Genomic DNA, 23,260 nt, shown 5'->3' with positions numbered 1-23,260 from the left:
AAATAGAGCAGCAGCCAGGGGACAAGGCAGAGCTGAAGGTGTGGCTGCCCCAGCATGGTGGGGTTGCCTGGCTTGGAGGCTGGGACCAAACCCCTGCTCTGGATGCCCCGGGCGGGGTCTGTCATGGACAGGAATTCCAGACAGCTCGTCTCTGGCTGTTTTTTAATCTCTAAAGCAGAAGCTCATCCCAGTCAAGACTAGGCAACAAGGATGGTCCCTCATGATGAGCAGTTCCGATGCCGAGCTTCTTGTCTCCATCCACAGATGTTTGTTGAGGGCCGAGGATGCAGCAGGAAGTGAGTGGGACTTGGAGAAGCACCAGAACCTCGAGCCGGGGTGGAGGGGGTGGGGGAGGCGGGGGTCATGCTCCTCTCCCGAGCCCACATGCTGTTGAGTTCCATCCATGGACGCTCAGTTTTCCCCGAGGTTCAGGCGCGTCTGTTCTGGGGGAGGAGAGAGCAGATGCCAGAGCTTCTGGGGAATGCTGGGTTAAACCAACTTCTTGAAACGGGCTTCTTTTCTGGAGGATTCTCAGACCCGTGCATCACGAAATCTCTAGGAGGAGTCTAGGCTGCATGCGCAGATCTCTTGTTTTATTGGAATGCTGAGAAGGGTCTTTGGAGAAGGCAGTTTGGTCCCTCCAGGTGAGCTGCCCACAGCCCCCCTCCCCAACCCTTCTTTCTCCACCAAGCAAATCAAACCCTGTCTGTCCCATGTCCCCACCCTTTATTCCATGTGTCAGAGCCTGGCATTCCTGAAGGGAGAGTCTGAAGGTCATGTGTGAGTTGTTTTGGGGGATGTGATCACAGTGAGTGAGTTGGGGAGCACTAGATGTGCCTCTTGGATGACTGGTACCCTGAGCTCTGGACCAGAAACCACCATGCCTCTCAGGAGCCCTAACCTCCCTGCATCACTGTGTCTGTGGAGCCCTCCTGCCACAAGGCCTTCCAGGGAGTCCCACACTGACCTTCACCCATGCGGTTCCCCCTCTTTCCCTGGAAGAACCATCATCCCTGCTCTCTTCACCAAGTGTACTGGTTAACTATGGTCCTTTCGGTGCCACATAATAAAAAGCACCAAACCTCAGGGAATTCAACCATATGAGTGAATTCCTGGGGTTTGCTCACATGGCTGGGGCTACTTTGCCTGCTGATCTGGGTTGGCTTCCATCCCATTGATTGAGGCCATCAGTTCTGCTCCACCTGCCTCCCATCCCCCAGTAGTAGCCTGGGTATGTTTCCACAGCAACAGCAACATGCAAAAGAGCCAGCCTCACACACAAGCCCGTGTGTGTCCAGCCTCTGCTGCATCACTGGCCCAGCCCAGAGATGAGAGCCAGGGCAGGTCACCGTACTGGGGGTGCGGATGGCAGGAGCACTCCAAGTGCCAAGGATGGAGGGAGGGAGAGAGGGGGAACACTTGGGGTCACCATGGTGACATTACACCAGGGGGCTAGTCTGAGGGTCTCGGGGATCCTTTCCCTGCCTCCTAGATTGGCTCATGACAGGCCTTCTCAGTACCTCTTGTCATTGGAGCCTTTGTCACAGAGACAATGCACAGTTATTTTTGAGCGTTTTTGATGGCACCTGCCCCCTAGGTCCCCAACTGCAGCTTTAGTGTCCAGCCTGGTGTCTGCACACAGTAGGTCCTCAATAAACAGCTGCCGACAGGACACGTGACACTTTCCTATTCATCAGGGCACTTCTGTAAAGGAGGTATCCATCTTCGTCTGGTCTTGCTGGGGGCTCTCAAGTCTGCACGGGGACCAGGGAAATGGTATTGTAGCCGTTTGATGTCCTGCCGGGAAAGCACAGTCATGGCCCCACCCTGCCTCATCAAAGAGCACTTCACATGCTTCTGTGGAATGAGAGCATGCCCCCCACCCCGCACCCCCTCAAGACATCCTGAGTCCAGAAGGCATTATCATGAGTGACTCCCCAAAATGCAGCAGTCAGCAGGCAGCTCCCATCTGAAATCTTGTTCTCAGAACTGCATCTCAGACAAGCTCTTTCTTCCTCCTGAGACCCCAAGGAGGAGCAGTGGCTGCACCTACTTTGCATGGGGTGCTAGGTGGAGGTAAGAACAATTTTCTGCTGGAGTTTGTTCAAACTCGTGTCCACTGAGTTGGTGATGCGATCCAACCATCTCATCCTCTGTCACCCACTTCTTCTCCTATATTCAATCTTCCCCGGCCTCAGGGTCTTGCTGGGATATTAACATGATTACATCTGTCACTGTCCCATGATTGTCTTTATCTGTGGCACACTGACCAGCAAGGGGTATTCTGCTAGGATGCTGAAGCCCCTCCACTGCTTGACCGGCATCTGAGACCCACTCAGTCTGCCCTCCACCTGGTCTCTGCTTGTTGACCGTGGAGTCACCATCAGGTCTGCTCCTCTCTGATGAGCCACTGGACAGCCATGTCTGTCCCGGGTCATGGTCACCATGCTGAAATGTCACTAAAAGTAGGAAGAGGACGAGGGCACATGCAACAGGGAGGTAAATGCCCCACAGTCTGGGCTCCTGTCTGTCTGATTTGGAGAGGTGTCAAGGGCATGGGGAATTTTAAAAGAGTCTCAAAAGATCAGTGGAACTGAGGCCTCTGGGACTGGACTTGCATAGGAACATGAACTTGCTTTCTTCTGTTGGAGTATAGTTAATTGGCAATGTGTTAGTTTCAGGTGTACAGCAGAGTGATTCAGTTATACATATATGCATATATATTCTTTTTCAGATTCTTTTCCCTTATAGCTTATTATAAGATATTGAGTACAATTCTCCATGCTGTACTGTAGGTCCTTGCTGTTTATCTATTTTATATATAGTTCTGTGTATATGTTAATCCTAAGCTCCTAATTTATCCATCCTCCACCTTTCCCCACTCCCTGGGGCTTTCTGAAATGGAGGCAGCACTGGTCCTTCTGTCTATTGTTGTTGTTCAATTGCTAAGTTGTGTCCGATCTTTAGCAACACGCCAGGCTTCCCTGTTCTTCACCATCTCCTTGAGTTTGGTCAAACTCATGTCCATGTCATGCTTATTTAACTCATATGCAGAGTACATCATGAGAAACACTGGGCTGGAAGAAGCACAAGCTGGAGTCAAGATTGCTGGGAGAAATATCAATAACCTCAGATATGCAGATGACACCACCCTTATGGCAGAATGTGAAGAAGAACTAAAGAGCCTATTGATGAAAGTGAAAGAGGAGAGTGAAAAAGTTGGCTTAAAGCTCAACATTCAGAAAACGAAGATCATGGCATCAGGTCCAATCACTTCATGGGAAATAGATGGGGAAACAGTGGAAACAGTAGCTGACTTTAATTTTCTGGGCTCCAAAATCACTGCAGATGGTGATTGCAGCCATGAAATTAAAAGATGCTTGCTCCTTGGAAGGAAAGTTATGACAAACCTAGACAGCACATTAAAAAGCAGAGACATTACTTTGCCAACTAAGGTCTGTCTAGTCAAGGCTATGGTTTTTCCAGTGGTCATGTATGGATGTGAGAGTTGGACTATAAAGAAAGCTGAGCGCCCAAAAATTGATGCTTTTGAACTGTGGTGTTGGAGAAGACTCTTGAGAGTCCCTTGGACTGTAAGGAGATCCAACCAGTCCATCCCAAAGGAGATCAGTCCTGGGTGTTCATTGGAGGGACTGGTGTTGAAGCTGAAACTCCAATACTTTGGCCACCTGATGTGGGGAGCTGACTCATTTGAAAAGACCCTCATGCTGGGGAAGATTGAAGGCAGGAGGAGAAGGGGACAACAGAGGATGAGATGGTTGGATGGCATCACTGACACAATGGACATGGGTTTGGTTGGACTCTGAGAGTTGGTAATGGACAGGGAGGCCTGGGGTGCTGTGGTTCATGGGGTCTCAAAGACTCTCAGTCACTCACAACTGAGCGACTTAACTGACTAACTGACTGACATGTCCATTGGGTCAGTGATGCCATCCAACCATACCATCCTCTGTCATCCCCTTCTCCTCCTGCCCTCAATCTTTCCCAGCATCGGGGTCTTTTCCAATGAGTTGGCTGTTTGATTTAGGTGGCCAAAGTATTGAAACTTCAGCATCAGTCCATCCAATGAATATTTAGGTTTGACTTCCTTTAGGATTGACTGTTTTGATTTCTTTGCTGTCCAAGGGATTCTCAGGAGTCTTCTCTAGCATCACAATTGGAAAACATCAGTTCTTTGGCACTGAGCCTTCTTTACAGACCAACTCTCATATCCTTCTGTTTACTGGGAATGTGCTACACTGTGAGTCTGCTCTGGGCCACGCCCAGCCCTGTCCTGTGCCAGGAAGGTGGCCTGAGCCTCTGCCTGGTCATGAGCACCTACTGGGATGGGAACTACTGTTCTCTGCACACCTGTGCGCCACCTCCTAGTCTGGACCCCTGGGAGTTCCAGGCACATGGTCTACAGAACAGGAATGTGCAGGTGACCCTGTGAGGATGGTTCTGAGAGGAGGGGCAGGCAGGCCTCACTGTTTGCCTGGAGGTTTGAGCCATTCACTGTTTTATGGGCTAAATATAGACCCCCATCCTGATGGTGGGTGCTGGTTCCGCTGGTGAGTAATCCGGTCACAGACTTTGCAGCTGACACGTGGGACCCAGAGCTCCTGCTGCGCAGTGTGCTCTCAGCAGTGCTGGCTGATGGGCGCCTAGTGTGTGTCCCTCCCCAGTCCCTCACCCCTCCTTAGCATCAGGCAATACTGGCTGCCCGCCTACACCCCATCCCAGCCTGCCATCCTTTGTTGGAATATTCTAACGCGGTTGGGAGTTCAGTAAAGGAAATGGGTCATTTCCATGTTGGCTACTGAGCTCAAAGCTGAATGTCAGCTGCTTCTGTTCATCAATGAGACGAGCAGTAAATTCAGCATGCGTGAGTGTGTGCATGTGTGTGTGTATCCCCAGACTGCCTTGTGTGCTTGTGCATGTGTATATGTTGTGAGTCCACAGGTTCTGGAGGGGATTAGGGAACAGCATGGGAGAGGAGGGGACAGTGACATTCTTGAGAATCCCCAGTGTGCACACTGCCTGGAAGTCTCGGACTCCATCCCAGCTGTGTGTTTTGCCTCTCCCTTTGTTGTTGTTTAGTTGCTAAGTCATGTCCGACTCTTTGCAACTCCATGGACTGCAGAACACCTGGCTTCCTGTCCTCCATTATATCCGGGAGTTTGCTCAAACTAATGTCCATTGGATCAGTGACACCATCCAACCATCCAACCTCTGTTGCCCACTTCTCCTCCTGCTCTCAATCTTTCTCGGCACTAGGGGCCTTTCCAGTGAGCTGGCTGTTCACATCAGATGGCCAAATATTGGAGCGTCAGCTTTAGCACCACCCCTTCCAATGAATTATTCAGGGTTGATTTCCTTTAGGATTGACTGAATTGATCTCCTTTGCAATCTAAAGGTCTCTCAAGAGTCTTCTCCAACATAACAGTTCAAAAACATCAGTTCTTCATCACTCAGTCTTCTATATGGTCCAACTCTCATATCCATATGTGACTGCTGGAAAAACCATAACTTTGACTATACCTACCTTTGTCAGCAAAATGATGTCTCTGCTTTTTAATATGCTATCTAGGTTTGTCATAGCTTTTCTTCCAAGGAGCAAGCATCTTTTAATTTTTTGGCTGCAGTCACTGTCTACAGTGATTTGGGAGCCCAAGAAAATAAAATCTGTCACTATTTCCACATTTTCCCTATTTGCCATGAAGTGATGGGACCGGATGCCATGATCTTAGTTTTTTGAATGTTGAGTTTTAAGCAGGCTTTTCACTCTCCTCTTTCACCCTGATCAAGAGGTTTTTTAGTTTCTCTTCTCTTTCTGCCATTAAAGTGGCATCATCTACATATCTGAGGTTATTGATATTTTGCCCAGCAATCTTTATTCCAGCTTTTGCTTCATCCAGCCTGGCATTTCGCTTGATGTACTCTGCATAGAAGTTAAATAAGCAGGGTGACAATGTACAGCCTTGATGTACACTTTTCCCAATTTTGAACCAGTCTGTTTTTCCATGTCTCGTTTTATCTGTTGCTTCTTGACCTGCATACAGATTGCTCAGGAGGCAAGTAAGATGATATGGTATTCCCATCTCTTTAAGAACTCCCGCAGTTTGTATCTCCCTAGGGATTGGCTTTTCTGTGGGAAATGATCCTGCCCGTGAATGAGTAAATCTGACCCCTGTGTCTGGCTGTCCAGGGCCCCAGGCTGGGGGCATATTTCCTGGACCAGCAGTGACAACATCCTGGTCACTGCTGCTCACTGAATCGAAATTTGGTCGAGTGGCCAAGTGGATAGGCCCTGGCTTCCGTGGGCAACCCATGTGCATAGCCGTTGAATCCAGTTCAAAACCCTCTGAAAGTGGAGACCCTATGGCTCAACCCTCCAACCCGTGTGGTCATGCAGCAGGAGAGACACATGAGAAAAGGGTATACAGGGTCACCCCTTGCTTTCCCCAGCTGTTCACTGCTTCCCACCCCAGTCATGCCACATGCACTGTGGTGCCCACTCTGGGATTTCAGCTGTCCCCTGGGGGCACATAGAAAGTATTTTAGGATTTCAGCCACACCACTCAACTCCACCATTGTAGCATAAAGGCAGCCCTAGACAATATGTAAATGAATGGACGTGGCCTTGTGCCAATAAAAGTTTATTTACGATGTCAGGCAGTGGGCCAGATGTGTCCCAGTTTTCTGACCTCTGCCTTAAGGCTTTGTTGTGCTGGTGTGGTATCAGGGACCCCAGGAGCAGGGGCACAGGATCTCAGCCCCTCAGCAGGCCAGCTGAGTCCCTCTCTGCAAGGAATTCGTTTCCAGGGTGGAAGGAAGACCAGCCTCACTGTTGCCAGGAAAGACAGCTCCCCTTAAGGAGACAGCAACTAAAGACTGCCTGTGTACTGTGTGCTGTGCTTAGTCTCTTAGTTGTGTCCAACTCTTTGCAAACCCACGGACTGTAGCCCACCAGGCTCTTCTGTCCATGGGGATTCTCCAGGCAAGAATACTGGTGTGGGTTGTCGTGTCCTCCTCCAGGGGATCTTCCAACCCAGGGATCGAACCCTGGTCACCCACATTATAGGCAAATTCTTTACTGTCTGAGCCAGCAGAGAAGTGTAAAGACTGCCTACATCCCCTGAATAAACCTTCCTCCTGTGATCACTTGCTCAGTTATGTCCAACTCTTTTGCAACTCCATGGACTGTAGCCCGCCAGGCTCCTCTGTTCATGGGATTCTCCAGACAAGAATACTGGAGTGGGTTGCCATGCCCTCCTCCAGGGGATCTTTCTGACCCAGGGATTGAACCTGCGTCTCCTGAAGCTCCTTCTTTGCAGGTGGCTTCTTTACTGCTGAGCCACTGGGGAAACATCATTTCCTCCTGCATATTTTTGTAAATGAGGAAACTGTGGCAAAACCAGTGTATCAGTGTCCTGCGGCACAGGCTGGGGCATAGAGTAACAGAAAGGTGTTCTCAACAGCCTGGAGGTTAGGAACCAGTGTCTGAAGGGCCCTGCTCCCTCCACAGCTTTGCGGAGGATGCTGCTCATCTGCTCTAGCTCCTGGTGGCTGCAGCTCCTTGGCCACATCCCTCCTTCCCTTGCCCCTGTCTTCACATGTATTTCTCCCTTGTTCTGTGTCCTCTTCTCTTGTGTGTCTTGTAAGGACACCGGCCACTGTGTTGAGGGCCCGCCTTGAATCTAGGGTAACATCATCTCCAGATCCTTACATAATTCATTAAATCTGTAAAGACCCAATTTCCAAATAAGGTCATATTCTGAGATTCTGGGGGATATGAGTTCTAGGGGGACACTATTCAACCCAATACAGAGAGACCACGTCACCTGCCCCCTGTTGGCTGTCATGGGACTGGTGAAGTGTGTGGTTAAGAGGGGGCTTGGGAACTTCCCCGGTGGTCTAGTGGTTAAGACCTTGCACTCTCAATGTGTGTGTGTGGGGGCGGGGGCGGGCATGAGTTCAAGTCCTTGTCAGGAAACTTAAGATCCAAAGTGTCATGTGGCATGAAAAGTAAACAAAATAAATAAAAATAGATCTTTAAAAATAAATAAAGTAGAAAACATTTAAAAAAAATGATCACAGCTTTGGGCACATGGTCCCCTCCATTTGTGATGGCCCTGTCAGGGGACTGACTGAAAGGCGTGGAGCAGGGGAGGCAAAAAAGAAATTGAGACCATGGCTTTGAAGTCATCTGTGAAATGGATCATAGGGTGAGGGCTCTGGATTTCTTGACCCTACTGACACCTCCATCCCCAGTTTGCCTGAGTGTCACAAATGTCAGAAGGTGCAGTCGATTCCTGGGGTCCCCATGACACAGACCCACAGATTTGGGGGAGGGGGAGGCTCACACAGCAGATTCTATCCTCTCAGTACTCTGCAGGCCAGAAGTCGAGGCCAGTGTCTGTGTGGCTGTGCTGCCTCTGAAGGCGCCACAGAAGCATCCATCACCAGCTCTCCCAGAACCACGGCAGCATCCATTATGGGCTCCCTTCCAGGCTCCCTTCCAGGCTCCCTCCTGGCTCCGAGCAGATCCTTGGCTCTTGGCAGCATCACTGCAGTCTGCCCCCTGTGTGTGTGTCCACATGCCCCCTGTTTCTAAGGACACTAGTCACATGGGAGTAGGGGCCACCTGACTCCACTGTGAAGAAATCACTAACTAACTGCATCTCCAAGGACCCTGTTTGCCAACAAGGCCATATTCTATGGAGGTGGGGGAGTCAGGACTTCAACATCTGCACTGGAGGGAGACAAGCCAACCCCATAACCTGGAGCAAACCCTGTTGCCCATGAGTGGGGTCTTCTGAACCTCGCTGTGCCCCACACCCCACTCTTGCATGGATCCCAGGTCAAGATGGGCAGAGCTGGCCCTCGGACTGAGAAGGGACTGAACTAAGACCTGGCTGAGAAGACAGTGCTGAGAAGAGTGAAGGTGGCCAGATGTGTTCTTTGGGGTCTGGATCTGACATCCGTGTGACCGTGTTAGGGTCCAGGCTCCCTCTTTCTCCCCATCTACAGCACTGGGTTCTCTATCAAGTCCAAAAGTGAAGGAAGTTCTCAAGTGAGAAACTTGCTCCCAGATATGGACAATGTGGATGGAATAGCTTTAGTTGAGCCCAGTGTCAGGGGATATCATTCAAGATCAAGTCCCTTTTGAAGACTCTGGACTGCAGAGTGGGTGTCATCCCAGGACTATGTATCCACAGCCACTGGCCATCCCATAAAGAGAGAGGACTGCCATGCTCCAGCGGGCTGTGCAGGGCACCAGCTAACAGTGCAGGCCAAGAACAAGCCTGCTTGGGTCTGAGTCCCGTGTTTGCCAAGTCTCTGCTATATGTGCAAAAAGGGTTAAGCTTGCTCAAAGGAAAGCTCTTGGTCCCACCTCCTGGGAGGTCACCCCTCAGCTCCAGGAGTGTGCTGCCTGATATGAAGGTCTTTGTTTACCTAGGGTCTTGAACTGGGCATATAACCTATGCTAACAAGATGATTTAGGCTGGGACTGTAGGTTACTATGTCAGCTTGACCTCTGGATGGGCTGGAGACCACATCCAGCCACATGGAGGTCAGCTTTGTAGACATGACCAAGCCCCAACCAGGACTGGACACTCAGGCTTGGAGGAGCTTCAGTGGCTGAGCATACCCCGTGCATGTTGTCACCATGGTCACTGGGAGGCATCGTGCTGTCCACACCTCCATTGGCAGAATGGTTGGAGCCCACTGGTCTCTCCCACGCTCTTCCTATTGCTGATTTTAACCTGTAGCATTGAGCTGTCATAAACTGTAACTGGAGTTTAATAGCTTTGCTCAATGCCGTGGGTCCTTATAGGGAGTTATTGAATCTGAGAGTGGCCTTGGGGACCTCCCAGGCTGCTCTCTGCTATCTCCCCATGGAAATGGGGAGCATCTTTGTGCTCACTTCTGCGGGGGAGGGGGTGCTGAGCTGCACAGGAACTCATTCACTGAGAAGCACGGGTGGTAGCGCCACCAGCAGGATCACCGGGTGGATTGGCTCTGCAGCCCCCACATCAGTCCTGCACCCTCGCTGCCAGTCCAATCTCTGCTCTGCATGGGGACAAGACTAAGGGATGAAGAGACTTGATGGGGAAGGACCACATTTCTCATGTTGCAGCCCCAGAGGGTGTCATCTTGGGGTGTTTGTTACCCACTAGCTGTGTGATGCCTCAGTGATGATATCCCCAGGAGTTGGTTCAGATGGTCTGCTGGGGGTTTGAGAGGTGGACGCCCATGTCTTGTTCACCCATTTCTCCTTGCAGACAGCCTCAGCACAGTTGACATTTGGGTCCAGGTCTTTCTTTCTCATGAGGCTATCCTGTGCATTATTGGATGTCTGCTGGCTTCTGGGTTTGTTGTTATTGTTGTTTTTATTGGAGGATAATTGTTATTACAATGTTGTGTTGCCCTCTTTTGTACAATGAAGTGAATCAGCTATATGTATACATACATCTTCTCCCTCCTGAGCCTCCACCCCACCCCCCACACCCCACCTCTCTAGGTCATCAAAGAGCACTGAGCTGAGCTTCCTGTGCTACACAGCAACTTCCTACTAGCTACCTATTTTACACATGTTAGTGTATATATGGGCTCCTCCAAGGGCTCAGTGGTAAAGAATCTACCACATTGCAGGAGCTGCAGGAGACACCGATTTGGTCCCTGAATCAGGAAGATCCCCTGGATGAAGAAATGGCAGCTTACTCCAATATTCTTGCCTGGGAGATCCCATGGACAGAGGAGCCTGGCGGGCTACAGTCCATAGGGTTGCAAAGAGTCAGACATGATTGAAGCAACTGAGTATGCATGCACAGTGTATATACCTCAGTGCTACTCTCCCAATTTGTCCCACCCCCTTCCCCCTGTGGCGTCCATATGTCCATTCTCTACATCTGCATCTCTTCCTGCATCTTTGGTGTCTACCCTCTAGATGTTAGTGGGACCACACATGTCCCCTGCGTCTCCTGACCCAGCCTGATGTCCCCGGCCCAGGACCACTGCTGCAGTCAGGCTCTGAGGTCCTTTGGGGTGATTCCTTGAGGTGTCGGCACAGCCGTTTCCTGGGTGAGCCTCTGTGCTCTCCGCTGACATCCTGCCCCAGGCTGGAGGGACTTTGGATGGGTGGACACGTCATCTCAACAGTCTTGTCTCTAAACCTCTCTTATCACTCACTCCTTCCGGGTCAGTTAGAAAATGATGTGCCTTTGTGTCTCCACAACAAAGCAGGTAGCTTTTTCTGTGAACACCCCAGTTTTAGAAGGTGCACTTACTCTCAGCAGCCTGCTCCCCTCCAGGTGGCCAATTGCCTCAGAAAAAGCCTCAACCTCCTTGTGGTTACAGTTCCCCAAGAAAGTGAGGCTGGCCTCTCACCTGTCATCCCATGGATGCTGTAATTTCTGCGATGTTGCCAGAAACCATTTGTCAAAGATATCCTGTGTGTTCAGTGCTTTGTGGTGTTTGTGGAAAAGGAATGGTCTCTTTGTGGTGGAATTGGGTACCACAGTCACCTGTCCAACCCCTGGAGACAGAAATCCTTGGATCCATTTGTCACTGAGTCTTTGTTCCCATAATGTGGGTGCATGAGAGCCCTGCTTTGGAAATGAGCTAGTGTAAACCCAGAAATGCTGTCCTTTTCCTCAATTACGGGGCCCTTGTTCCTGCCTCAGATACCCACAGGTGAGCCCCACTGCCCCTTCATGTCTGGAAGGGAGGTCCTGGAAGGGCTGGTTCCTGCCATGGACAGTTGCTTCAGCTGCATTTAATAAGAAACTCACCCAGACCCAGAGATGGATTACCAATTTCCCCATCAATCTTCAGGACCTGATCTTATTACAAACCACCACAAATATATCCATAAAAGCCCTATTGATTGATGCAGCGCTTGGTAATCCATCTGTCGCCATCCATTATTCCGGGTATAATTTTTCATTATCCGGATGGCAGCTGATTCCTAGCACATTAGTATACAGTGGCAATTACCAGGAGCAGAAAGAGCCCCTAAATTAGCAGGAACAATCACACCTGTCAGGAAGAGGAAGCGAGATTCCCCACACAGCTTGCTCTGCGTACTGCGACCATGTCTGAATGGCAGAGTTTGAAGATGGATTCAAGATTGACCTTGGAAGGTGGAGAGGAGAAAGTAAGTTGTCTTTTCCCCCCTTTCTTGGGGGTATAGAGTGTATGTTCCCTTAAGGTAACATCTTTGTCAACCCAATCACAGCCCACCCAACAGCTGGCCTTGCTCAGGGTCAGTAAGGTTTATGGCATAGATGTTGCTGCTTTTGCATTATGTAATGAGTACCAGAGACCTGACCAGAGGGAACATCATTGAAGATGGGAGTGTTGAGAGAAATTATTCAGAGAGGAGAAAAGTTGGGTGAATGCTTCCCTAAGAACAGTCCCATTTGTGGCAGCGAAAACCCTGTCCACAGACCCAGGGGTCAGATCTCTCCCAATGCAAGGATTCTATGCTCTGAACATTCTTTTATTTTTAAAAATTAATTTTTATTGGCTCTTGCTGTAGTCTCTAGTTCATGTCTGACTCTTTGGATCCTCATGGTCTGCAGCTTTCTGGGCTCTTTTGTCCATGTGATTTCCCAGGCAAGAATATTGGAGTGGGTTGCCATTTCCACCTCTAGGGGATCTTCCCCACCCAGGGATCAAACCTGCATCTCCTGCATTTCAGGCAGATTCTTTTACTGCTGAGCCACCAGGGAAGCACCCCCCCCCCCCCCACCACAAGCTTTTTTTTTTTAGTTGGAGTATAGTTGATTTAGAGTGTTGTATTAGTTTCTGTTGTACAGCCAAGTGAATCAGTTATGTTGTTTGTTTTTAGTTGCTCAGTCATGTCTCTTTGTGACCCCATGGACTGTAGCCCTCCAGACTCTCCTGTCCATGGGATTTCCCAGGCAAGAATACTGGAGTGGGTAGCCATTTCCTTCTCCAAGGATCTTCCCAACCCAGGGATCGAATCTGCATCTCCTGCTTGGCAGGTGGATTCTTTACCACTGAACCACTTGGGAATGAGTTATTGATATACATATATCCACCCCTTTCTAGATTCTTTTCCCATATAGGCCATTACAGAGCACTGAGCAGAGTTCCCTGTTCTATAACATAGGTCCTTATTATCATTCACACAATGAGGCTTTTTATCAACCCTAAAGGAAAAATTGAGATAGACACATGCCTGAAATATTCTTGAGGGATATTGATTCAACTGGTAAGATTCTCCTTGATCTTCAGTCTCCAAAAATCGAGAATCCTGTTTAACTGAGTGTCACAGAGTGATCTGTTCTCAAGCCAGCTTTGCATGAACGTATCCAGTAGGGTGAAGCTGTCCACTGCTGGTAGTTTTTGCCCCACTTGATAAGACAGATGCTTGACTGTCTTTAAAATCACCTTGACACTTACAGTGAAGGTCTCAGAAGACTCCAGATCTTTGATGATAGAGCAGGCAGGTTATTATAATACCAGAAGTTTGCAGTTTGAGTCCCAGCTTTAAGCAACCATTCAAAACCGATTGTATATTTCTTAACTGATAAGCCACATCACCTTCAGCTATTCACCTAAATCAGTTGTATGTTTTTGTAAATAAAGTTTTATTGGCACACAGCCATGCCCACTGGTTGCATATCATCCACAGCTGGGTTGAGAAATTGCAACAGAGATCATGCTACCTGCCTAACCTAAAGTATTTATCATCTGGCTCCTCATGTCAAACTTTGCCTACCCAGGATCTGTGCAGACTTAAGTGACTTACATGGATGAGGAAAAAACTCATGGCATTTGGGGAACCTGAATGATAAGACAGATGCTTGAAACACTACCCAGCTTCTCATGAGAAGTTCTATCATCCTTTTAGGAGTGACCTCTCAAAGAGAAGAAAAGATGAGACATCCTTACTGGGTTTACATCTTCTAATCTGCTTCCTACAAATATCATTCTCACTACGTGTCAAAAGGCCTGGTCCTTGTCAACCATCCTGACTGTAGGGTCATCTTGTAGTCATCAGTCCCTTATGCCTGAACCCAGTGACCCATCACAACCCACCAGCCAGGCATGGAAGCACAAGGCTGTTTGCTTTGCAAATGAAATACATGAGGAGCAGTAAGGAGTTTGCCTCTAATTACTTTTATTCCCAAGAATGTGGTTACAGATTTGTTCATTTGGAGCTTGACGTTTGATTTTTCCAGAGTAGCGAACTGCCTACACCCAGGCTCTGCAGGATCGGCAGTGGATTAAATTGATCATGGGTGTGAAGACAGGCATAGAGAAGTCTTTCCAGAGAGCATGGCTGTGATATTATTGTTGTACTTCCACCCAGATGATCCTGGCTGGTTATTAACCCACATATCATATTTTCCAAATTTTAACTTGGCAAGTCCTGTGGAGAAATTTCACACACAAGGCAGGAAAGGGTCCTCTAGAACAAGGCAAACAGAATTATGTCATTAACTTTCTCCCGGTTCCCCTGGCTTTTTGTTCTCTACTCTTCAGTTATCAATGTCATAATATGTCACACAGTGCTGTTGCAAGGTTCTGTGCCAGGCAATTTGTGCATGGTTGGGAGTGGGGTGAATATAAAGTTGATGAAGATTGGGGTTTTTCTTCAGTGGCTCAAAGACTCATGAGAACCTTAGGCAAAGGGCTGGGCTTCTGGTCTTCCTGTCATCAATGAGGGCATTCCGTGAGCCAGCTGTTTTCACCTCTGATCATCAGTTTCTTCCATTCCCCAGACGAAGAGAATGAATGCTTTTTTCCCCATCCTTAGTCACAGAGGGAGTGGGAGGGAATTAAATATCTAAGATGCAGCTGGTCATTGAGCTCTTCCCTTCCAAGGACTTTGGTCTCTGCAAATGTTCAACCCAACAGAAGAATTCCCTTGGTATATGGGGTCCAAGTCTAGTGGTGGCCTGGGCCTCTTTGGCTCTGCAGACATTGGGGCATGGGCCACAAAGTGTTCTGCTCTTGTAAGGGAGCTCTCAGTGCCTGTAGCTGGGCTTGGCCTGAAGTTGAACCAAACCCTACTACTTTTGGCTCACTCCCATTCAGTGTACTCTTTAATACTCCATAGATGTTGAATGCTCCTACCCAAGAAGTTGGCAGGTTTAGCTCAAGAAACAATGGTTCAGTTCTTGCCATGGACTTGGGAGTATGACCTGCCAAGATGGCTGAGAGGCTCTTGACATGGTTCCAGAGCACCCCTTAAGAGATCTATCCATGGAAGAGATGATGAGGATTTTAAACACCAGCATCCATAATTTAGCAGATTATTCTCCCCAGGAATGTAGAGGGTAGTGGTGCCAGCCTCTGTCTTGGAAGATGCAAGGACCCAGATCAAAGCCCAAACAGAAATAAATAAAGTTTGAGATCAAATCCTATAATACTACAATCTTAGTATGGGTTTAGGAGCCATCAGGTTCTACGTGATCCAAGGAATTTAAGCAAATTTGTCCAGATGATTTTCACTTCCATATTTATTATGACAGTATGCACCTTTGAGTGTTGTTGCAAAGAATAAATGAGATAATACACACCTGACAATTTCTAATACTTGAGGATGCCTGTGATCACCATCGTTATGATCAACATCATTATAATCACCATCACCTTCATTATCACCATCAGTATCACCATATCATCACTACCACCATCATCATCAGCATCATATCACCATCATTATTCAGCAAAAGCAGGAACATCATCATTACCACTATCACCATCACATCACCATCATCACGACTTGCATCATCACCACCATCACCATCACTGCAATCATCATCACCAGCATCATATTACCATCATCACCACTGTACTGTCATCATCACCACCACCATCACCATTTCTGTCATCAAATCACCATCACCAACAGCAACACCACAATGACCATCACCATTATCATCACCACCATTACCATTTCCATCATCAATGTCACTATCAGCAACAGGACAATCACCATCATCATCATCACTATCATCATCAGTACCATCATATTAACCATTGACATCAGTACCATCATAGTCACCATCATCGACATCAGTACCGTCATAGTCACCATCATCGACATCAGTACCGTCAGTCACCATCACATCTTCAACATCAGTACCATCATAGTCACCATCAACATCAGTACCATCATAGTCACCATCATCAACATCAGTACCGTCAGTCATCATCACCATCATCAGCCTCCTTCTCACAAGAAGCACAGATGCAGGATGAGCTCATACTCTTCATGACAGCATCCTCATCTCTTGACTAAATCAGAAGGATTGTGTAGATGGAGGGTGAGGGAAGACTGGGCAGCCATCTTCCCTGATCATCCATTAAAGTAGACATTCATGTCAACCTCCCTCTTCCAACAAAGTCTGAGTTGGGTCTCAGGGAAGAAGCTGGTGAACATATAGAGATTACTGAGACTGGTGGTGAGATTAAGAATGGTCCCTTACTGGCATATGTAGCTTTCAACCCCATTGTCAGGCTGATCTAGCAGACCCAGAGGGAAGGCAAACTGGCTCAGAGCTTTACAGTACATGTCACGTGTTGGGCACAGGTGTATGGGAAGCCACTGGTCAGAACCATCAGTGAACGCTGCCACTTTTAAAAATGGGCACCACAGCAGCTGTTCCTGAGGGCAGGCACCATGACTGAGTAAGTCAAAACTGGCCCTGCTTGGCATGCAGTAGGTACTCAATAGGTGATTCTTGAATCAGTGGCTAAAAGAAAGAGTGAAGGGAGGTCCATGACATCTTTGGTTTTCCGAGTGTTGCTTATTCTGTGGGCTCAGGAAGGGAATTCCTCGGGACAAACAGAAATAGCCCGGAAGAGAGGCAGCCAGGAAGAGCTTGTTTTCTGGTCATGCCAGCTTTGAATCATTTATTAGCAATTCCCCCCATGAACATCATCTTCAGTGGAGAGGTAACATCTGTTTGTGAGACTTTGTCCTTCAGAGGCCGCCAAAAAAAAGTGTTACATCTGTGAGATGCTCCATGCTGGACCACACACATGCTGTGTCCTCACCCCAGGATTGGCAGGGTCCTCAGGTGTGATGGGTGGGCCTCTGCACCTGAACATCAGAAGAGGAGAGAGACAGATACTCAAGTGGCAGAGATGAAAGAATGGCAGAGTCAGCACTCCTGGGGGCAGGGTGCTGCCACCTGCAGGGGTCTCTGCAGAGCCCCTTATGGCTGTTAGCCCCCTACTCCTCAGGTGTGGTTCTCGCTGATGGGAAAAGAGCAGGACCAGAGTCCTGGACCTTCCAGGTGGACCTCACTGACCAGAGGATTCAACCCTAGTGTCCCTGGAAGGATGTAAAGATGAGTTATATGGGAAGGGATCAGAGGTGTTGCCAGCCTGTCTTTTTTCCCTCCCCCTGCATCTGTGTTTGATGAAAGGTGATGCAGGGGATGGGGGTGGATGGACAGAGGGACAGTACAGACAGAATTCTTGTCCTCTGCCATCCTGGCCCTCGTGTGGGGTTCAGACCACTCTCATTTGGGGCTGTGGCTACCCTGCTCCTGGAGTGGCCAGTCCTTCTGTCCCTATCTGCTGTTTCCCCTGCCTCCTCCCACCATGGTGTATAACACACACAAGAGGAGACAGGACCTGGAGACCAGACTGCAGATCCTTCTTTGGGACTTCAGGAAGCATCACCTGCTCAGTCTGGATCTCTTATTTCCTGGAAGCTTATCTGGCAGTGAACTTCTTGGAGAGGAATCTGGGAAGATGAAGATGCTTTCCAGTGACCCAAGTGCCTGAATCTACAACAGTGTCACCTGCCTCTCTTCCTTCCCTTCCCAATAAATCCTGGGCTGTCCTGGCTTCTCCTGGGTCCAGGCAAACCCTGCTCCCACCATCAGGCGAGCTTCCCTGGTGCCCAGACACAAGGAACAGAACTTACCCAAGTTGGGAGGAGAAAAAGGAGGGGTGACAGAGCTTACCTGTGCCAGGTGAAGGGGTCAGCAGGTGCAACAATGGCCACAGCTGCCCAAGGGCTGAGTCATTTCTCAGGGCCTGAGAGAGGCCAGGCTGGGGCCTCCCTTCCCTGGCTCCAGGTGAAAACAGTCCTGGTACCCACTGCATCTGGCAGCACCTGCATGTGGGCAGGAAACCGACCTGACCTGGTCCCACGAGGCCCCATCAACATGGAGCCCCCTGCAGGGCTTCTCAACACATGATGGGACTTCGTGTTCAGGGCTGAGTGGATGGGACAGGTCCCTACTCCCTGTCTCTTCCTGGGCCCCTTCATCTCATGCCTCTGGTTTCATGGCTCCCCTCCTCCTTCTCTGTTTCTAGGTTTGGCCGTCCATCAGATCATCACCATCACCGTCTCCCTCATCATGGTCATAGCTGCTCTGATTACAACTCTTGTCTTAAAAAACTGGTAAGGACCCTCGGCCCTTCTGGCTGGGTAATGGGGGTTAGTGGGGGTCCCTGGGGAAGTACGCACAGAGAGTTTCTTGCTTCTCAACACCATCTCAGCTCACAGCCTAGGGAATCATTTCTCTGGAATGGAGAGTGCCACACAGCTCCTGCCCTGCTCAACCCACTCACCTTTGCCCGGACAGCTCGGCCACCCAGTGGGAGGGGCTGTTCCCTGACAGTGCCCTCACAGTGGCTTTACCTGCTTGGCTTAATTCCTTAGGCAGCAGGTAGCCTGTTCCCAAAGCCTATCTCTTGGATCCTAGCGCCCCTCTGAATGTCCCCCTCACAGCTTGGTTTGGTTTTCCTTATTTCATACCAGCAGTCTGGCTGGGGTCCCTGCCCGCCCCTCGCTGTCCCCCACCTTCCTCTTGCACTCACTCTGTGGCTGCTGAACTAGGTTACTTCTTTGCTCCAGGCAGCCTGTCTTCACCTATTTCCTCCTGGAAATTGGCCTACTTTGAGCTTGGCCTTGCTGGGTGTACACACCTGCTACACCCCTGGGAGAATCAGAGGGCTGCCAGCTGACCCCACTGCCCGCACGCCTCCTGGACCCCTGTCTGCCCGTAGTCTCTCCTCCAGCTAGTGAGGCGCCTCTTAACATCGAAGCCAAAGCACCTTGGATGCAAATCATCCCCCTGCCAGCCTTGGTAGAAAGTCACAGGTTGGTGGGAGGGAAGTGCCCTAAGCCTCTGGGTAACAGAGACTTGAGGAAATGAGAGAGAAAGCTGGCCTTTAGGATTACAGAGGGCAACGTGTGGAGAGGTACCACCCTGGAACAGCCCAGGGAGGTCTTAGAGCTCCTGATGGCCAGCAAACCCTGGACCTGGGGTGTTTTCTGGGGGAGATAGTGAAGATAATGGTCAGCTCTCAGCAGCATGTCTTGGACAGGGCTGGCTGGTGGAGAACGGGCTCCAGGTCCCTGGACCACATGGATGCTCGGCAGGTCCGATCCCACTGGCTGTCTTGATGGTGAAATCCCATCCCCACCAAGGAGGTGGCAGACTGTGATGCTGTAATAGGCAACAAGCTTCCTCTTGGTTTTCCCACACTTCGGGGTTTTCAGCAGACCTTCAGAGAGTCTTTTGGGGAAGACAGTCCAGCAGGGTGAATAAGTGGTTCCATGACGTTGGTGGGCGGGGTTGGGCGGGGGGTCCCTTGGCTTTCACATCCATATTTTCACCTTCATTTATGGGCAGTCTTCCTTGCCAGCTATCGGGATATCTCTCATTGGGAAGAGGCAGGGAATTAACACAGTTTATATGGGGACAGGCTCATGAACCCCTGCCCCTTGCAGCCCACTCACTCTGCAAAGGCTCTGAGCTGTGAAGTGGGTAGAAAAGGAGAACTGATGAGCTAATGAGAACCACGACCCCTCAAATCTCCTCCTCTCTGCCCTCCTTCATGGGCATGACACTTCCTTCCATCCTTGTGAACTTGCCCTAGAGGTGACTCCTGGAGCCGGGAAGTGTCCCTGTGCACCTTCTCTATCAAATCCCTTGGTCAACAGGGGTGGGACCCATGTGTGCAGTCTACATAGTGTCTGAAAGCCTCTGTGGTCCAAAAGAACAGGGAACGAAGGCAGGTACCTACGAGCACGAACACAGTCTTCTTCATAGATCCAAACGATCTGCTTTCATTTCCAGTTTGTGAGCCTGGCCAGAGGAGAGGCTGAGGATGAGAGTTCCCAGTCTTATCTATCCCCAAAGATAATTACGTGGTCCACTCCACATGAACTACAGCCGCCCCAACCTGTGGACAGAACCTTCCCCACGATCATCATTTCCATACCATCTAGGCGTTCCTGGGGAAACTGAGTCAGTACCACCGCCTGGCTGATATATCTTGGCCAAACCAGACCTCCGCTCCCTGATAACACAACTCCACCCCTCACTTCTTAATCCTTCCTGCAATAACGGCCGCATCTAACATTCAAATTTTATTTTATTTTTAAAAAAGAGCCCATTGCTTGTGGTTGATCTTTCTGAGGAGGTTGGGAATTACTATTAAATGATGTCTAATTAATGCCTGGAGGTGAAGATTCCTTAGCGTCAGCGCGGCGGGAGATGCTGGTGGGTCTCTGCACCTGCAAGTCCCCCACCCCGACTCCGACCCCCACCCTGACCTTTCTCTCCCCCAGCTGCTCGCAGAGTGGGAACCCACGAAGGAACAGCCACCAGCGGAAGACGAACCATCAGGAGGAGAGTTGCCAGAACCTGACAGACTTCACGCCTGCCCGGGTGCCCAGCAGTCTGGACATCTTCACGGCCTACAACGAGACCCTCCAGTGTTCCCACGAGTGTGTCCGGGCATCCGTGCCCGTCTACACTGACGAGACGCTGCACCCGGCCGGGGAGTACAAGTCCACATTTAATGGGAACCGGTAAGCGCAGGCGCGAGCCAGAGTCGGCCGCTGCCCCCTTCTGGGGATGCCGGGTCTGTGGATTGGTGTCAGGCAGCTTTCTCATCTCTTTATGTGGTCGGGGCACATGCAGGCAGCTCATTTGCTGAGATGAGACAAGAGGCACAGTACTAAGGTGCCAGGGTTCACATCTGGACCCCTGCACTTGGCCAGTGGATGGACCTGTCTTGCTTGGTCCTGGATCCCACATGCTGGAAGCTGAGCAGACAGCTCAGAGCCCAGAACCAGCCTCTTAGTCTCAATCAAGCCTCCAAAATATCAGCAAATCGTGATGGGTCCCTCCCTCCCCAGTCAATATCTGTGAACCCCCATCACTAAAATGTCAGCAGCAGATCTGGCAGAAATATCAAACACCAAGCAGACTCCCGGTTATTAAATGCTCTTTTTAATGAGTCATATGTAATCCCTCAAAGAAGACATGTCTAAAACCATCCCTGGGAATATTTAAGAAACCCTTGAGTCAGCTTCTGAAGGTTTATCTGGAATTAGATTAAAATATCAATAAGCTATTTTTTTTTCCTAAGTGAGTACACATTCATGCATCATTTTGTAAATTAAAAGAGAAACAATTCTCCAACGACTTAAAGATCTTAGGAAGAAATGAGCAGGACAGCAGGCTGACTTGAGGGGCATGGGTTCAGTGACAGGAGTGGTGACCGGGGACACTGCCCAAGGTGCCCTACCAGGCTTCTCCCAGAATCCAGGTTGAGGAGACTCAGGGGAGCCTTCAACTTGTGTCTGTGGCTCATGTTGGCCTTGTCCTGTCCTGGAGAGTGAGGAGGTGTTCCTTAGACACCTCCCTGCTGCTCCTCTCCTGGTATCTCCATGTCAGACTCTACTGTATGTTCTGTCTGAGATACTCCCTCCCCAGGGGAGAAGAGTGGAGAGCAGAAACCCCAGGACCCTCCCTCTGAACGACTTTGCTTTTACTCGACCACATTGGGGAGCCCGTGGGTTGCATCCCAGCCTTCCAGAAGGCCAAGTTCACAAAGAATTGGAGGAAAAGCTTTAAAACCATTTCATTGAATGCCTGTGTGCCTGTTTGGATATAAATCTTGGCCACCCAGAACCTCAGGCTTGAGGGGAGAAGGAAAAGGGAGTAGGTGGGTCCTGGTGTTTCACTGTGTCTCCCTCTCTGCTCCCATGTCCTGGGAGAGCCCTGTCCATGTGCAGGGTGGGCACAGCTGGCTGGTGTGGACGCCCTGGAGAGAACAGCTTCTTGCGTTGGGGCCAAAGGTGATGCTTTGTTGGTTCTCACTGGCTCTGGGAAACATTTGCTTGGTCTCGAAGGGGACAAAATAACTTGGGGCAAAGGGCATTTTAGGCATCAGGCCCTGCCCTCTCCATAATGTGCAGTAAAGTGGGTGGAATCTCTGATCTCAGAGGCAGAGACCCTGAGCTTTGCACTTGTATTGCAGATGAAAAACTGAAATCCAGACATAGCATCTCTGTGCATCTTCACCAGATTCGTCCTATGCACGGAACCCTTGGACTGTGTGTCCTCTTAGGCCTCCCAAAGTGGAAGGGAGGACTGGCCAACACAGGGAGAGGTGGCCAGTGGGTCCAGGCCAGGTGAAGCATCACCTTCTGGGAGTTCTTTTTGCCTGGAGAAGCCAGTTTTCTGCAACAGGTGCCATCCAGCCTGCCTGTCAGGTTTTACATATGAGCCCTCGCAAGCCCATTTTTCTGCTTGCTGCAGGCCCTCTTCTTCTGATCGGCATCTTATTCCTGTGGCCTTTGTGTCTGAGAAATGGTTTGAAATCTCCTGCTGACTGGCCGAAGTCTTTTTTACCTCCTGGGGGCAGGGCAGACGCCATGTGTCTGTTTTATGGTATGTACCTCTCTTATTGGACCTTGATTTATTTTCCCCACCCCCCCCCCATCTCTCCTCTGGAATACTGGAGCCTGTCTGGACATGGCAGGTGGGTCTCAGCAAGGGCATCATTGCCCTGAATGCAAACCAGAGGGCTGGGCGTGTGGTCTCTCTGCTGCACTCGTTAGAAATGCCCCCACATCCCAGTGGGAGGGAACGACAGACTCAGGAACCCCTGCTCTGCAATCTTGTCTAGTTCTGCACATGCTGCTCCATCTCCAGGAAGCCCTTTAGGGCAGGAGACCCTGTTCTGGAAACAAGCTACAAGTACACCCCTCACTTCCCCAAACAAAAGGAGATCAGAGCCCCAGCCCAGTGGGCAGACACCATGCCGCCACCCCGTCTCTACGTGGGGGTGGGGAGAGAGAACACTGAGTGGAATTAAAATACAATTTTGAAATATAAAAATAAGAGATAAGAAAGAAAATGATAAAGAGAGAAAGTGAAGAGTTGAGACGTCTACTAATTTGAAGCCAGGGACTGGTACCAAAACAGGGATGAATTTGCCACGCTCTGCT

General features: G+C 49.7%; 1 protein-coding gene across 1 annotated transcript in view; it reads left to right on the top strand.

Moving 5' to 3' along the window:
* Window positions 1-22,691, top strand: part of AJAP1 (adherens junctions associated protein 1) — a 68,132-nt gene extending 45,441 nt beyond the window's left edge. Inside the window, exons 7-9 of the mRNA XM_055583787.1 lie at window positions 18,322-18,409; window positions 20,588-20,830; window positions 22,569-22,691. Of these exons, the coding sequence (XP_055439762.1) occupies window positions 18,322-18,409; window positions 20,588-20,830; window positions 22,569-22,641 (404 nt within the window). The 3' untranslated portion in view covers window positions 22,642-22,691. The remainder of the gene's footprint in view (window positions 1-18,321; window positions 18,410-20,587; window positions 20,831-22,568) is intronic.
* Window positions 22,692-23,260: the final 569 nt, after the last annotated feature.

Source organism: Bubalus kerabau, chromosome 5, assembly GCF_029407905.1.
Source record: "Bubalus kerabau isolate K-KA32 ecotype Philippines breed swamp buffalo chromosome 5, PCC_UOA_SB_1v2, whole genome shotgun sequence".
In the NCBI taxonomy this organism is placed as follows: Eukaryota; Metazoa; Chordata; class Mammalia; order Artiodactyla; family Bovidae; genus Bubalus; species Bubalus kerabau.
The sequence above is the reverse complement of the archived record's forward strand: the minus strand, read 5'-3'. Positions and strand labels throughout refer to the sequence as shown.